Source organism: Coenobita brevimanus, chromosome 23, assembly GCF_032717465.1.
Source record: "Coenobita brevimanus isolate Jiangsu-jjx chromosome 23, ASM3271746v2, whole genome shotgun sequence".
NCBI classification, from domain to species: domain Eukaryota; kingdom Metazoa; phylum Arthropoda; class Malacostraca; order Decapoda; family Coenobitidae; genus Coenobita; species Coenobita brevimanus.
In genome coordinates, this window is record NC_136976.1 from 39,288,672 (window position 1) to 39,304,770 (window position 16,099).

Genomic DNA, 16,099 nt, shown 5'->3' on the forward strand with positions numbered 1-16,099 from the left:
CTTCTCTACATATTCTTGTGTATTCATTCCTAGTTCTTTTATATTCTTCCTTTGATCTGTTGTTACCTCTCTTTCTCCAGTTGTTCCATGCCTTATCTCTCTCTTGTTTTGCTGTCATACACCTTCTATTAAACCACTCCTTTTTCCTGTTTTCATTCCCTCTTACTCTGGGTACAAATTTTTCCACTCCCAAATTATAGAGGTCTAGAAGGATATCCCATTTCCTCTGTATCTTTCTTGTTTCTCTGAATTTTCTCCAATCTGCATTTTCAAAAAATTTTCTCAGTCCTGTAAAATTTGCTTTCCCAAAGTTGTATCTTCCCTGCCTATGAAGCTCGTCTCTTGGCTTGACGTTCTCTATTATCATCTGGAACTCAATGACCACGTAATCACTTTTTGCTATAGGACAGAAATATTTCAATGATTCTATTACATCGGGTTCTTTGGTAAACAGTAAATCTAACCTTGCTGGTGTGTCCTCACCTCAGAACCATGTCTCTTCATCAACCCATTGTGTCATCACATTATTCATTATTATATTTAATAATATAGTGCCCCACGAATCTTTGCTGCCTCCTGAGTCCCATTCCTCCCAGTTCACTTCTTTACAGTTAAAATCACCCACCGAAGTTATATTGTTGCTTTTCTCAATTATTTTTTGTAAATAACTACCCATGTCTGACAACATTTCCTGGTATTCATCATCATTCCATGCTCTTGTCTTAGAGGGAACATACACTACCGTCATATCTCTCGTGCCATTCTCTCCAGTTTCTGATTTCATATTTATCATTTCGGCCCTGCTTTCTCCCATTTCCACGGTATCTACATTTATGTTGTTCTTCACCGCTATCATCACTCCTCCTCCCGTTTTTTCTTTTCTGTCTCTTCTCCACAGTTTGTATTTACCATCTCCCAAATGTATTCATGTATTACTGTGCATTTTTTTTTTTTCTTTATTATTTATTATGTCAAGATTTCTGTTGTAGGCACTGTATATGGTTCAATGTCTGCTGATGTTTTGGGGCAATGCAGAGGGTGGTTAGGCTCCCATACAGGTATATTGCTACTGCAGGGCCCCTTTGGGGAGTGTTATCAGTATTTACTGAAATTTAGTATTCATCGGAATCTCTGTGATGTAACCCCTGCAGAAAGGGAAATACAGTACCATAATGAAGGATAACATTTCTGTTTAGATATGTTTCTTTCATTTTGATTATAAAGGGTCCAACTTGCTTGCATGCTTTGCCCTTGGTCATCTAATGGCAGTTTCCATGTTTCTTGAACTCTGGAAGCCTCTTTATTCAGTTCCTTATCCATGAGGTCACACTCTGTGATGTTATACCAAGTCTATTTTGGTCTGCTTTTTTGCAACCCTACCCCCAGTCTTAACACTTCCACATGCTGCACCCTGTTGTCATCCCCCATCCTCTCCACATGCCCAAACCATCTCAGTCTACCTCTCCTCATCACAGCATCAGTACATTCCAGTCCCGTCATTGACTCATCCATCATAAACCTAGCCCCCCCAGGCCTCACATTCAAGGACACACTGCACTTCCATATAATCATTGTCATTTATGTACGTTTGAGCCTGCGAATATCCTCTTCCATTGCTGCGCAGGTCTTGTTACCGTACATTATACTCCTAACACATGCCGCATACAGAGATCCCATAGCATGGCGGGAGAGCCCTGTCAATATCATGAGAGGTAACAGCTCCCTGAACTTTTTCCAACCAATCCTCACTCTAGCCACAGAGCTAGCACCAGCCCCACCTCTAACATATAATATTTCTCCCAAGTAACAAAACTCTTTCACACACTGGAGAGACTCGCCAGCAAGATCAGTCCTTTAACGCTTGACAGACTCCACATGCTGTCCCTGCCACACCGCACATGTGAAATCAACTTTATCTCGCAGTGTATGTCCAATACCGCTGCATTGCTTAAGCATTCACATGTCACAAACACTGCACAAGATGGAATTACTTTCTCACACCCTTGTGGCAAACCACATATTGCCACTGTCGCTCTCGTTTGACAGTATCGCCACCAAACCCTAGGTACCGTCATCTTTGTTTTATCGGCATTTACTGTCAAGCTCATGTACCCCATACCAACTCTCCACTTCCTAAATCTTTCCTCCACCTCCCTTTTGTTCTCTGCAATCAACACCATATCATTGGCATACAGCATCTCCCAGTGAAGTCCATTTCTGAAGCCAGGTAAGATGACTTCAAGCACCATGATAATTAACAGGGGGCTCAAGTCTGACCCCAGATGCACACCAAGATTCACGGACAACTCATCACTCAAATCTCTATTCACCCTCGCCTGAGTGCAAGCACCCACATACATAGCCATAACCACTTTAACCAGCTGCTCCGCAAAAGCAAGCTTTCTCGTTGCCCACTTCATCATCTCCCCTGGGACTTTGTCAAAGGCCTTCTTCAAATCAACAGAAACAAAATACAGATCCCATTTCTTTCCTATATATTTTTCCTGGAGCAGCCAAACAATGAATATGGCATCAGTGCTTCCTTTGCAAGGCATAAACCCAAACTGCATCTCATCATTATTCGCTCTTTATCTGGTCATACCTTCTAGAACTCTCTCCATTACCTTCATTATCTGGTCCAAAACTTTTATGCTTCTATAGTTTCTTCTTTTCATGGCATCACCCTTCCCCTTGTACATATTTACCATCACACTCTGTAGCCAGTTATCTGGGACTTAACACTCATATATAATCTATCTATCTATCTATCTATTGCCAGACACCTCAATCCCATTTGGGGTGGCCACAAACAAATCACCTCCACGTCGCCCTGTCCCCTGCCATTTTACTGCCCTGCTTCCAACTCACACCCCCCTCTCTCCACCCCATCCCTCCACCCCATCCCTCCATCTCATCCTCGGCCTCCCCCTCCCTCTTCCCCCCTCCACCTCATTCACATACACTCTCTTCGTCAGTCTCTCACTCTCCATCCTCTCCACATGGCCAAATCACCTCAGTGTGTTCCTCATAACGCTTCCTATCACATCCACACCCACACCACAACACTCCTTTATATCCTCATTCGTCAGCCTGTCTCTTCATGTGACTCCACAGGCTCCTCTTAAATAACTCATTTCCACTGCTCTCACTCTTGACTTGTGTCCTTCCAACAACGTCCAAGCTTCACTTCCATACATTAGAGTTGGTATCACAATACTGTCATTTAGTAACTTTTTCACTTCCATGCTCACTTCCCTGTTTCTTATCACTGCTTTCAAAGAACCAGCAACCTTTCTTCCCTGCTATACCCTTTCAAGCACTTCACCCTCCAAACCTCCATCCTTACTCATCACACTACCCAAGTACTTAAACATACTCACATTTTCCAATTCCTCACCATCCAACCTCGCTGTACATTCACTGACTTCACCTCTCTCAAAGACCATCACTTTACTCTTCCCTACATTCACCTTTAGATTCCGTTTCTTACACACTCTTCCAAACTCACCCACAAAGCCTTGCAGCTCCCCTTCGTCTTCACTCAACAACACAGTATCATCTGCAAACAACAGTACAGGGAGTTTCCAAACACTATCCTCTCTCACCAGGGCCACTCCAACATCCACTACCCTACCTTGTACCTCTTTTATTACCCCATCCATGTACAGATGGAACAACCATGGAGACATGACACATCCCTGTTTCAACCCAATTTTCAAAGAGAAAAATTCACTTAGTTCACCATCCACATGCACTGCAGCCTTAGCACCATCATACATACTCTTCACAGCATTCAACAACTTCCCATCTACTCCATATATTCTTAATACTTTCCACAATCCTTGTCTATCCACCCTGTCATATGCTTTCTCCAAATCCATGAAAGCTGCATACAACTTCTTTCCCTTCTCTAGAAACTTTTCCTCTAAAGATCTAAGAATGAATATCCGATCTACACAACCTCTTCCCTTCCTAAAGCCTCCCTGTTCTTCCCCAACTAATTCCTCTGTTCTTTCTCTAACTCTGTCAATAAATATCCTACCATTCACTTTTCCTATTATACTAAGAAGGCAAATGCCCCTATGATTACCACACACTTCTTTTTCCCCTTTTCCTTTGTACAAGGGAATAATTATACCTGACTTCCAATCCTCCGGGACTCTACCTTCCTCCCAGGCCAATCTGCACATCTTCCACATCCATTCTACTACTATCTCTCCCCCATGCTTCAGCATTTCACCACACACTCTGTCAATTCCTGGGGCTTTCCCCAATTTAATTTTCTTCATTGCTTCCACAACTTCTTTCCTACTGATTTCTTCCTGTCTTCTCACCTCCCTCCTTCTCCCAGCCATTCCCCAGCCACTTATACTCACATCACTTCCATCCTCTATGTTCAACAATTCCTTAAAGTGTTCTCTCCATCTGCTCACTTTTTCTCCCTTCTCCACTAGTAATCTACCATTTTTATCTTTCACTCCCCTGCTAACCTCACTTCCACCCTGTCTTACTCTCTTCACCTCTTTCCAGAACATTTTCTTACAGTCCCTCCACTTTACACTCAAATTCCTTCCAAATTCCTCATCCACTCTCTTCTTACTCTCTCTTACCAATCTTTTCACCTCTCTCTTTCTTTCTACATATAACTCTCTCTTCCGCCTCTCAACTTCTTCCACGCCCTTATTTCTCATCCATTCATTATATGGTTTCTTCTTTTGTGCCACAGCCTGTCTCACCTCTTCAGTCCACCACGCTGTTCCTTGAACCCCCCTCCGTCTTCTCTTCCTCCCACACACCACATCACATGCTGCACATATTTCTTCTGTAAATATCCTGCACACACCTTCCACATCCCCCATCTGCTCCAATTCATATTTGCCCAATCGTTCCTCCACTTCTCTCTTATACTCTGCCTTTTTCTCATCCTCTTGTAACCTTTCCACTCTCCTTGCTATTACTTCTTCCTCTCGTCTTTCCCTTCTTCTAGTTCTCCATCTTACATGGATCCTAATTCTGGCCACCACCAAGTAATGGTCAGAAAGTCCACTCCCCCAACCTCTATAAACTCTTGCATCCAGTACACATCTTCGCATCCTTTCATCCACACACACATAATCAATCATTGCCTTCCTTTCATTCAGTTCACTACCCACCCTTCTCATCACTCGCCATGTATACCTGTGGATCATTTTGTGCCTGAAGAGGGTATTGGCTATCACCAATCCCCTCCCAGCACAAATGTCCACTAACGCACTGCGATTCTCATCTATCTCAGCAGGCACACCCCACTCACCAACTATTCCATCCACCTTCACATTCCCTACTTTACCGTTCATATCACCGATCAAAAACACTCTCTCATTCCTTCCAAATTTTTCCATGCACATTTCCACATTTGTCCAGAACTCTTCTCTCACTCTGCTAGCACGATCTTGCGTTGGGGCATACACACACACAATCGCCCACATACTGTATATAATCGTGTATATCAAATCAGTAACTATACTCACTCCTGTATCTTCTGAGGCCTTCAGCATTTCATCAGTCAGTCTTGACATACCTGCCGCCTTCCCCATCTGCATCCTTCTCATTGCCTTGTTCACAGTAGCAGCATCAGTCAAAGGCTATGAGCCAAACACTGGATCAACTGACTCCAAACCTGCCCTGTTCCAATTAAACTCCTCATTCAGCAGCCAGTTATAATGCTTTCTCCAGGCATATTTAATATCCTCACTCTTCACCACTACCTTTCTTCCATCTTTTTTCACACATACTGCTCACCTGTGATATCCCTGTTTCCCCTTTTCATCTGATTTGCCACCTTAAGTACAAGTTCTGTTATTCTTCCTTTCCACACTATTTAGTTTATCCAGTAAAAGTCTCGGAGAATCAAATTTTGCTCTTTATACCTCTTTTCTAACCAAATGCTTGGCACCCAAGTATTCTTCTTTGCTACCACCCCTTTTGCATTCCCAGAAAAGCCTTCTTTTCTCCTTAACTGCAGCTTTTACTCCCTCATCCCACTACCAAGTTACTTTATTTTTCTGGGGGGGGGCTCCTTGTCTATCCACACACTGAATCAGTAGTTCTGAAGGTATTGTTCTTGAGAGCTTTGTACTGTTCATTAACACTTCTGTCAACAGCTCCCTGTTCAACCATCACTCCACTCATTTCACTGTAGAAGGCATCCCTTACTGCTTGTTTTTTCAGCTGCCATATTTTCTTCCTAGATGCATAGGTCCTCTTGTGCACCACCTGCTCATTAAGCACCATGTCACATAGTAATTTGTATTGCTGCATACACTCTTCCCTCCCTATAACTTAACATCCCTCGCCAACCTCCTATCAGCCCTCCTGATCAGGACATAGTCTGTCTGGGTACTGTTTCCCCCAGACTCATGTGTAATGAAAATACTCTTTCTTTTCCCAAAATGTGTGTTGCACAGAATCATGTTCAATGCCTCCCTAAATTCAAGTATCCTTTCCCCTTCCACATTCCTCGTACCATGTGCACAACCCCCGTGTATGTCCTCATTATCCTTCAGATCTGTCACCTACATGACCATTTAAGTTTTCTCCCAAAACTACAATCCAATCGTCCTCCATACCACTTACCACACATATTAACCCTATTGGGTTTCTGGCCCAGGCAGATTGTCTGTGCTAGAATCAGGTGCTGTTATGCTGATCCACAACTTTGCTCCACAATGTTTTTCTTTGATCACTTTGTGTAAATACACTTTTCATGGTAGAATGTTGGTTTTGGTGTTATTTAAAGCTAACTAGTTGTACTTTATCATAGAATGTTCAAAAAAGGAAAACAAAGGGAATAAGAAGTCAAAATGATGAGTTGAAGTTAGGGGAAAACCAAAAGTTTTATACCTCTCCATAGAAAAAAAAAAAAAAACTACAGTATTAACCCCTTAACCGTGGGGCGTCACTTTCATGATGCTTGGAAGCAAGGGATCATACCGCGGGGCGTCGCTTTTGTGATTCTGTGTTATTTTGAATTCACCCGGGCTTCCAAGTGGGGGCTTGTATCATCTATCAGTACCAATGTCCAACACTGCCAATTTCCAACACTAGTCAGCACTCCTAATCTCATCTGTACTCCCATCCATTGTTGACAATTTAGCCATTTCTCCCCGTTCTTGACTCCCCTCCCTACCCCCCCCTCCATTACCCTATCCTCTCGCCTGCCTGGCCGTGCTACGCTAGGTAAATCATCCCTGGAATTTTTCACTGATTTCATCCATTGAAATAAGCCCTATGCCCTATTCTTATACCAAATAATATATACAAGAAAGAAATAAGGTAAGTGAGAGTGCCATACACCTGGAATTGGCTAATTATCACCTGACAACACCTCACGTGCACTCGTTCACTAACCTTCGCTGTTTATTTCCCCTTGAAATATGCCGTATAATCTATTCTCGTAATAAATATACATATAAGGAGGGAAGAGAGAAGCCTAAGTGATATTTACATTCACCTGGAACTACCTAATTTATAATGTATTGTCTAGATTTCCTGCCAATCATTTCACTGCTATAAATTAGCTGTGTCAAGAGGCTAACGTTGGTAGTAATGAATTTCCCTAGGTAGGCCACCACCCCGGCCCACCCTTATCAGTTCACTCTCATCTTCCGAAGTGGAGGTACGTCTGTTCGCTCTTGCTAGCTTCAGGGACTTTTCACCCCCATGCAAAGGGCCCTGTGACCTTTACCCCCTACTAAACCTCATGTGGAAAGAGGTAAAGGGCTGACAATTGATAAAAGAGTGACTACGATCTTTCTATTGAGTAAAACAGTGCAAGTGGAATTGTAAATAATGTGTAAATAATGTGTAAACAGCAAGTGAAAGTAATGAATGTAAATATAAGTGAACAGTGGAAAATAGTTTTATAAGTTACTTCAAGTGACAGTGCATAACACAGTGTAAATAAAATAGAAATGTAAATAACGTAAATAAAATAGAGAACGTAAATAGAAATGTAAATGAGTAGTATTATAAAAATACGAGTATATACCCTAGGAGTAATGAAAGTGAAAGTTTCACTCTAGCATGTCTGAATACTATGAGTTATGAGAGTGAAAATGAAAGTGACATTCACTCTCAATGCTAGTATACGGGACGAGAAAGTGAATGCTACGTATTTTACTGAATGAAATTGAATCCCTACATTGACAATAAACTAATACTACTGAAGGAATTTTATGGATAAAGACTGTAGATATATATAAGTGTTCTATAGTAATAGAAATATAAAGTGTGAGGGGTTTTATGAATAATAAATGACAGAGTACCAAGAGCGAACTAGCGCAAGTGTGACGGTCAGACGCGCTCGTAATTTTCATTGCTTTCACAGTGGTTTTTTTGGGGGGAGCATGGATCCCAAACTACTCGAAAATCATAGAGTAGTGTTTATAGTGTTAATATCTGGCTGTGGTAATCATATTATGGGTTGTCGGGAAGTGTAAAGTGGAGACTTTGTTACCCAACTTCAGAGGTCTCCACAAGTCCTACGGTAACCGACAAAGGCTCAACAAACATTCCAGGAGAAAGCTGAAGGTATGTGCCATAAGGGTATATAATTTTAATATTCTAGGACTAATAACTGATTTTTGGCAAATATTTTTTGAGTCTGTCGGAGCCAGAATAACCCGCGACACACGCAAAAAATTGGTAAACATGCCCGCGGTGTAGGGGTTAAAGATATATTAATCTGATTTAAACCATGCAAAAGTACAATAAATTACCCTTACAGTGCTATATAGATTATGGTCATTTATGCATTTTCTTGCGTGGTAAAACGAAAGGAAAAAGATTCAATTTTTTTTAAGATTCTCGGCTGCATAGTCACTTTACAATCTTTTTCTTTGATCAGTCAGTGTAAATATATCTTTTACGATTGAATCCTGGTTGTGGTGTTATTTTAAAGCAGAACAGTTGTAGTTTATCATAGTACAGTATGTTCAAAAAAGGGAAACAAAGAAAAAAGCCAAAAGGATGTAGTGGTTAGTTGAAAATCAAAAATTTTATGCCTTGCTGTAGAAAAATATTCACCAATAAAACTATAATAAAGATATCTATATATCTGGTTTAAAGCATGCGAAGCCACAATAAATTGCCTTTACAGTACTGTATGGATTATGGTTATTTATGCATTTTATTGTGCAGTAAAGCAAAAGGAAAAAGATCTAATTTTTTTTTTTTTTTAGATTCTCGGCCACATATTCTCTTTGCAATCTTTTTCTTTGAACGGTCAGTGTAAATACATCTTTTATGATTGAATGCTGGTTGTGGTGTTACTTTAAAGTTGTTTAGTTGTAGTTTATCATAGTATATTCAAAAAGGAAAACAAAGAAAATAAAAAGTCAGAATGATAAGGTGAAGTTAGGTGAAAACCAAAAGTTTTATACCTTGCCATAGAAAAATATTCAGCAATAAAATTCTAATAAAGATTTATAAATCTGGTTTAAACCTTGTGAAACCACAATAAATTACCTTTACGGTGCTATATAGATTGTGGTTATTTATGCATTTTATTGCACGGTAAAGCGAAAAGAAAACGATGCAAAATTTTATTATGATTCTTATCCGCATATTCTTTTTCTTTGATTTCTCTGTGTATGTACACGTTTCACTATAGAATGTTTGATGTGGTGTTATTTTGGAGCTGAATAGTTGTAGTTTTTAGTAGCATGTTCAAAAAAGGAAAGCAAAGAAAATTAAAAGTCAAAATGATACATATATGTGCGAGGAAAAGTGCGAGGCAGTTACACAACCTCCGACTGTCACGACAGCTACAGTACAACTGCCTTTGTTCCCTGCCCAGAGACAAAGCCATGAGTCATACCATACATGCACTGCCTGCTATGCACAAATCAACCATCCCACGACATCATGCCTGAGTCTCATTGTTATGACGCATAAATGCAATTTATGGTGAATATTTAAAAAAAGTATCTTAAAATGATGATTAAAAACGTCATCGGAATCTCCGAGGTTGGAGTTGAAATGACCCTCAAAATCGTCATCAGAATCTCAGAGGGTTAAGCCATTGCAGAATAAGTCTTTTTCTTCATCATCCAAGCCAGCCTGTTGAGCATGCACCAATATAAATGAAATTGTTAGCCTGCCGAACAAAATTTTCACAACTATAATCCTTTTCTTCACTCTTATAACATTTTGCTGAGGATATTTTTCTCCACAGATTGATAACTACTTTGTGGCAGTTGGAATGAATGGAAACAGTCTGCAGGGTGCTGGAGGAGCTGGCCAAGCCATAGCAGAGTGGATCATGTATGGTTCATTGGCCAAGGAAATGCTGCCTTTTGATGTACGACGTTTTATCGACCTTCACAATAACCGTCGTTACTTACAAGAGAGAACTCAGGAAGTTGTTGGCAGGTGAGTTCCTAAAGTTGTAAAAATTACATGCACTGAGTTTTTTTTTTTTTTTTTTTTTTTTTTTTTTTTTTTAATAACAAGATTAACAGAGGAGGGAAAAAGAAATTCATACACCAGATGACAGGTGTCCTCAATACATAAAAAAATCTTTAACAGCTGGATTTGAATTGCTGTAAAAGTTTGGGGGGAAACTAATCTGGGGAAGCAAGTTCTCAAAAGAAGCAGTTCAGGGAGTGAAGGAAATCTAATGGGCAGAAGTTCTGCAATATGGTAGTGTGACAGTCTAGTCACGAACACTACCAGATGCTTGTAAAGTAAGGTGGGAAGTGTGAAGAGATGGCATGATGGATGCAACTTCGTCTGAGCTCTAGCTATAAAAATATCTGTAAAATACTGCAGTGGAGGCAATATTTCATCTTACTTAGAGGGGAGGTAGTTCATATGAAATTGTTGGATGACACTCACCATCTACTCACAGGATGTAGTGTTGCCCTTGGTTGCCTGTCCGTTCCTCTCTTCCTTCCTTCTTTCCTTCCTTCCTCTTCTGTCTTTCCTTCATTCTTTTTTCTTCCTTCTGTCTGTGGGTGACTGTACACTGAGTGACAAGCCAAATGGTTCCCTGAACACGACTGTACACTGAGTGACAAGCCAAATGGTTCCCTGAACACCAGGAAACCTTTTACTGTGCTTGGTGGTAACCATATAACCAAATTATGGCACCTGGTGGTTAAGTGGGTAATTAAGGCGCTCCAGTCGGATTGAGCCGGTGCAGGTTTATGTCCAAGAAGTGGTTGGGGTTTATTACCCACATAATGCCACTCAGGAATGAGTGAGGCTGGTCACTCTCATCTTAATCCGCTGTGTGCTAGCTGACTTGGGATCTTCATGGTACCCCAGTGCTGACCAATTTTTTTTTTTTTTTTTGCTAGATAGGTTAGGAGTGATGAGAAACCATGGAGAAACACAATAAAAGTATTCACAGAAGCCTGAAGGTTGATTCTGGGGTCAATTCTTTCTCAGTGGGTGGCTGAAGTGTTGGGAATAACAGCTATAGACTTCATTGTCCGCCATCGACTCCCAGTGAGTTGAGGTAGGAGATCTTCATTTTCTTCATGGGTAAGTATCCCAAATGACCCAGGGACACTCATAAGCTATATAGATGATGTGGGAACTGTCCCCAAGTATAATCGTGTGCTGGGGCGCAATATGACATTCAAGTGAGTGAGTGGCATTTTTCTGATAATGTTCGTGTGGTTAGATTTTCTAGTTTTCACATGAGTGTTTGCCCACACGTATATATTTTACATTTGCATCTTTTTTTTTGCAGACCAAATTATTCTTGCATATTGTACTCCCTATGTGTGTCTATTTCTCGAATGCATAAGACACATTACACAAGTGATGTATGAAGCATTTACACTGCACTGCCATCTATCTATTGCCAGACTCCTTGATCCCATAAGAAGTGGCCACAAACAGATTACCTCCACATCGCCCTGTCCAATGCCACTCCACTGCCTTGCTGCCAGCTCACAACCCCCTCTCTCTTATACCTCTCCACTCCATCCTTCCATCTCATCCTCAGCCTCGCCCTCCCTCTCCCCTCTCCTCCTTACTCGAATACAATATCCTTGTTAGTTTCTCGTTCTCCATCCTCTCCACATGGCCAAACCACTTCAGTTTATTTCTCCTAATGCCATCTGTCACATCCACATCCACACCACAGCACTTCATCACTTTCTCATTTGTCAGTCTGTCTTCCTGTAACTCCACATGCTCCTCTCAGATAACTCATTTCCACTTCTCTCACTCTTGACTTGTGTCCTTCCAACAAGGTCTAAGCTTAACTTCCATGCATTAAAGTTGGTATCACAGTACTGTCATGCAGCGACTTTTTTTTCTATTTCTTGTTCCTTATCACTGCATCCAAAGAACCAGCAACCTTTCTCCCCTGTTGTACACTTTCAAGCACTTCACCCTCTAAACTTCCATCCTTACTCATCATGCTACCCAAGCACTTAAACACAGTCACATTTCCATTTCCTGCTCGTCCAGCCTCAATGTACATTCAGTGACTTCACTTCTTTCAAAGACCTTAACTTTAGTCCACCCTACATTCACCTTTAGATTCCATTTCTTCCACAGACTCCCAGACTCATTCATCAAGCCTTGCAGTTCCACTTCGTCTTCACGTAACAACACAGTATCATCTGCAAACAACAGTATAGGGAGTTTCCAAACATTGCCCTCTGTTATTAGGGTTGTTCCAACATTCACAGCCTTACCTTGTATATATATATACTCTGTATATACCGGTACCGATACCTCTTTTATAACCTCATCCATATACAGATTGAACAGTCATAGGGACATGACACATCCCTGTTTCAGTGCAACATGCAGAAAGAAAATTCACTCAGTTCACTATCCACTCGCACTGCAGCCATAGCCCCCTCATACATTCTCCTCAAGGCATTCAACAACTTCCCATTTACTCCATATATTCTTAATACTTTCCACATTCCTTGTCTATTCACCCAGTCATATGCTTTCTCCAAATCCATGAAGTCCACATGCAACTTCATTCCCTTCTCTAAAAACTTTTCCACTAAAGACCTAAGAATGAATATCTGATCTACACAACCTCTTCCCTCCCTAAAATGTCCCTGTTCTTCTCCAACTAATTCCTCTGTTATTTCCCATATTCCATCAATAAGTATCCTACCATATACTTTTCCTGTTACACTAAGAAGATAGATGCCCCTATGATTACCACACACTTCTTTTTCCCTGTTTCCTTTGTACAGGGGAATAATTATACCAGACTTCCAATCCTCTGGGACTCTACCTTCCTCCCTGGCCAATCTACACATCTTCTATTTCCATTCTACTACTATCTCTCCCTCATGCTTCAGCATTTCACCACACACTCCATCAGTTCCTGGGACTTTTCCCATTTTGACTTTCTTCATTAGAATTATCATTCTAATTATTATGAAATCACTTATGCTGATTTATATATACATTACAGTTACCTATGAAATAATTTACGTTAATTTTTACACACATTTTAGTAACACTCATAGGCATCTTTTTTCACACAAAACCTAGGTTTCTAACACTTAGAAGTGGAGGAGGGTGTGATGTTCCTCAAAGCATGGGATTAGGCACAATGCCATGTCACACTCAACACATTTGTAGAAGGTGGCACAGGTATTAGAGAGGAGTACAATTCTCATTATTAGATCCCCCATAAAAAAATTCTTGAAGAAATTGATTCTTCCTGAGGTGGGGGTCAGCTCTGGCACAGTACAACCTGCCGTATCACCCCCTGCGAAGGGATGAATGATGGGAATGAAATTGCTTCCATCTTCCCACTCCCACATGACTTCATCCCTTCCTTTGGTTTCACTCTCATCACCAAAGGGGCCACCTCCGTTGCTGACGTCAGGATGGGGGGGAAATTTGGTAGGAGTTTAGCGAGGAGGTTGGGGAATAGAGCTTGCCTCCTCGCTTTCCCCATGACTTACACATTTCTTCCCCCTGCTTTTTCCCTTCCCTTTTACCTTATCTTATGTTCCTTTCCCCACCATTTGAGGCTGTGGGGAGGAAGTGTGGGGAGAGAGCAGGGGAAGGTTTAGGTGCGGTGGAGGTGCTGGGCTGGGGAGAGGCAGCACGGTGTGGGGCTTGAGATGTCGGATATCGTCTCACACCACGTGAATGGAACAAAGCACTGCCTACCTTGTATTTTTTACTATACAGTTCTTCCCCATTCCTCTGGGTTTTCCTGGGTGATCCTACTCACAAAGGCAGCTGATGTTCACCTGAGGGGTCACCCTCTTAATCCTCGCCACTAGAGGAATCATCCATAGAGCGAGAGCAGCGTGGTAAGGTGGGAAGTGGTGGTGGTGGTGGTGGTGGTGCAGGGTGAGATACAGCCATGCAGACAGCCATATACTTCGCTTTTCTTGGGGATGGAATCTTGTCCTCGCTGCTTGATTCCGACTCAGGTTGGACGTAGTCACGATCAGTAACATCATCAATGGGAGAATCACTTTCTCCATCATAGGGGATATTCAGAAGCCTGTCAATCTCGTGTTGGGGAATACTGTGATGCACAGTGGTGCTCACTCAGTCACTCATAAAGTGGGACTGAGTTGGCCAGGCCCTGCATGGGAGGAGGAAGGCAGTGATGACTCATAGTGTGGGTATTAGCCTAAACAGACACAGGAGTATCCCTAGCAAATATCTCGCACCAGTATTGAATTTTTTAATTTTGGCAAGTTTTTTCAAATCGATGATGTTTATATACATCGCTGGCATTTTGTTCACATGCAGGGCCCGACATATACATACATCACTGACACGGGGTGGGTTAAATGTCAGGACCACCTTGCCAAGCCCCGGGCTCCTATGCTTCTCACGGGGCAACACTGAATTAGATGATGATGAATGAGTAATTATTCTTATAGCTTTATTCAGAATTTTTTCTAGATGTTTTAATGCAACGTCTTCACATCCACTCCACATGGATGAGCATTATTCGAGCTGAGATTGCACTTGACTTTTGTAAATTATAGCCACCTGTTGTAAATTGTAGCTAATTGTATGTCAGTGTAAAAGTTACAGACTCTTTACAATAATCCAAGTTTCTTTGAGGTAGTGTTAGCAAGTGATCTAATATGAGAGGTCCAGCTGGTAGTATTTAGACACTGAGAATTTCAGTATCCTATTAGAGGTATGAATGTTGGTTGCATTGAATGTAATATAGAAATTAGGCAATATCTGTTTATTGGTAAATTGGATATGTTTGGTTTTCATAACATTAAGTGGGACAATATTATTTTCTCTCTTTCATTGATCTTAGATAAGTCTTGATTTGTGGAGATTGCTGGTCTGAGTTGGGAGTTAGAGATATCAGACTTTGTGACTGGGTGCTTAAGTGTGAAGGACCTTTAAAGTGTTAAGTCATCTGCATGAGTGAATGGGATTGTGGGTTGCAGACAAGAGATCATTAATATGAATGAAGAATAGGGTGGGGACCAAGATTGATCCTTGTGGCACACTGACATTAATTGAATGGAAACTGGAGTATGTATCATCTACTTTTGCCCTTTTCTTTCTCTTGCTGAGGTATGAAGAAATTAGTGGGACATACAATGATAGGCAGTAGCAAGGGAGTTGGGATAACAGGGAGAGGTGCCACACTGTCAGAATCCTTAGAAATATCAAGGGCTATTGCATGGATTTCTCCACGTTGAGCAATTGACTGATGGTTGGTATGAGTAAAGAGATTGGGTAATGTATATCAGTGGATATTTTGTGGCAAAATCCATACCATCTGTCTCTAATTAAGTTGTTGGATTCATGATGTTTAATGATGTTCTTAATATTTTATCTATCTGTCCATAGCCAGATGCTTTAATCCCGTAAGGGGTGGCCACACTCAAATCACCTGCATTTCGCCCTGTCCCCTGCCCTTCCCCCAGCTTACACCCCCCTCACACATACTGTTCTACTCCATTCCTACATCTCATCCTTTACCTCCCCCTTCCATTCTCTCCGTCCACCTGGCTCACATACATTCTCCTCGCTAGTTTCTTACTCTTCATCCTCACCACATGGCCAAACCAACCTCATTGTATTTTTCCTAAAGCTTTCTGTCTTATCCACATCTACAGTACAC

General features: G+C 41.3%; 1 protein-coding gene across 1 annotated transcript in view; it reads left to right on the forward strand.

The window, feature by feature from the left end:
* Positions 1-16,099, forward strand: part of LOC145392951 (pyruvate dehydrogenase phosphatase regulatory subunit, mitochondrial-like) — an 865,738-nt gene that overhangs the window by 332,368 nt on the left and 517,271 nt on the right. The window contains exon 11 of the mRNA XM_080267241.1: positions 10,217-10,413. Within this exon, the coding sequence (XP_080123367.1) occupies positions 10,217-10,413 (197 nt within the window). The remainder of the gene's footprint in view (positions 1-10,216; positions 10,414-16,099) is intronic.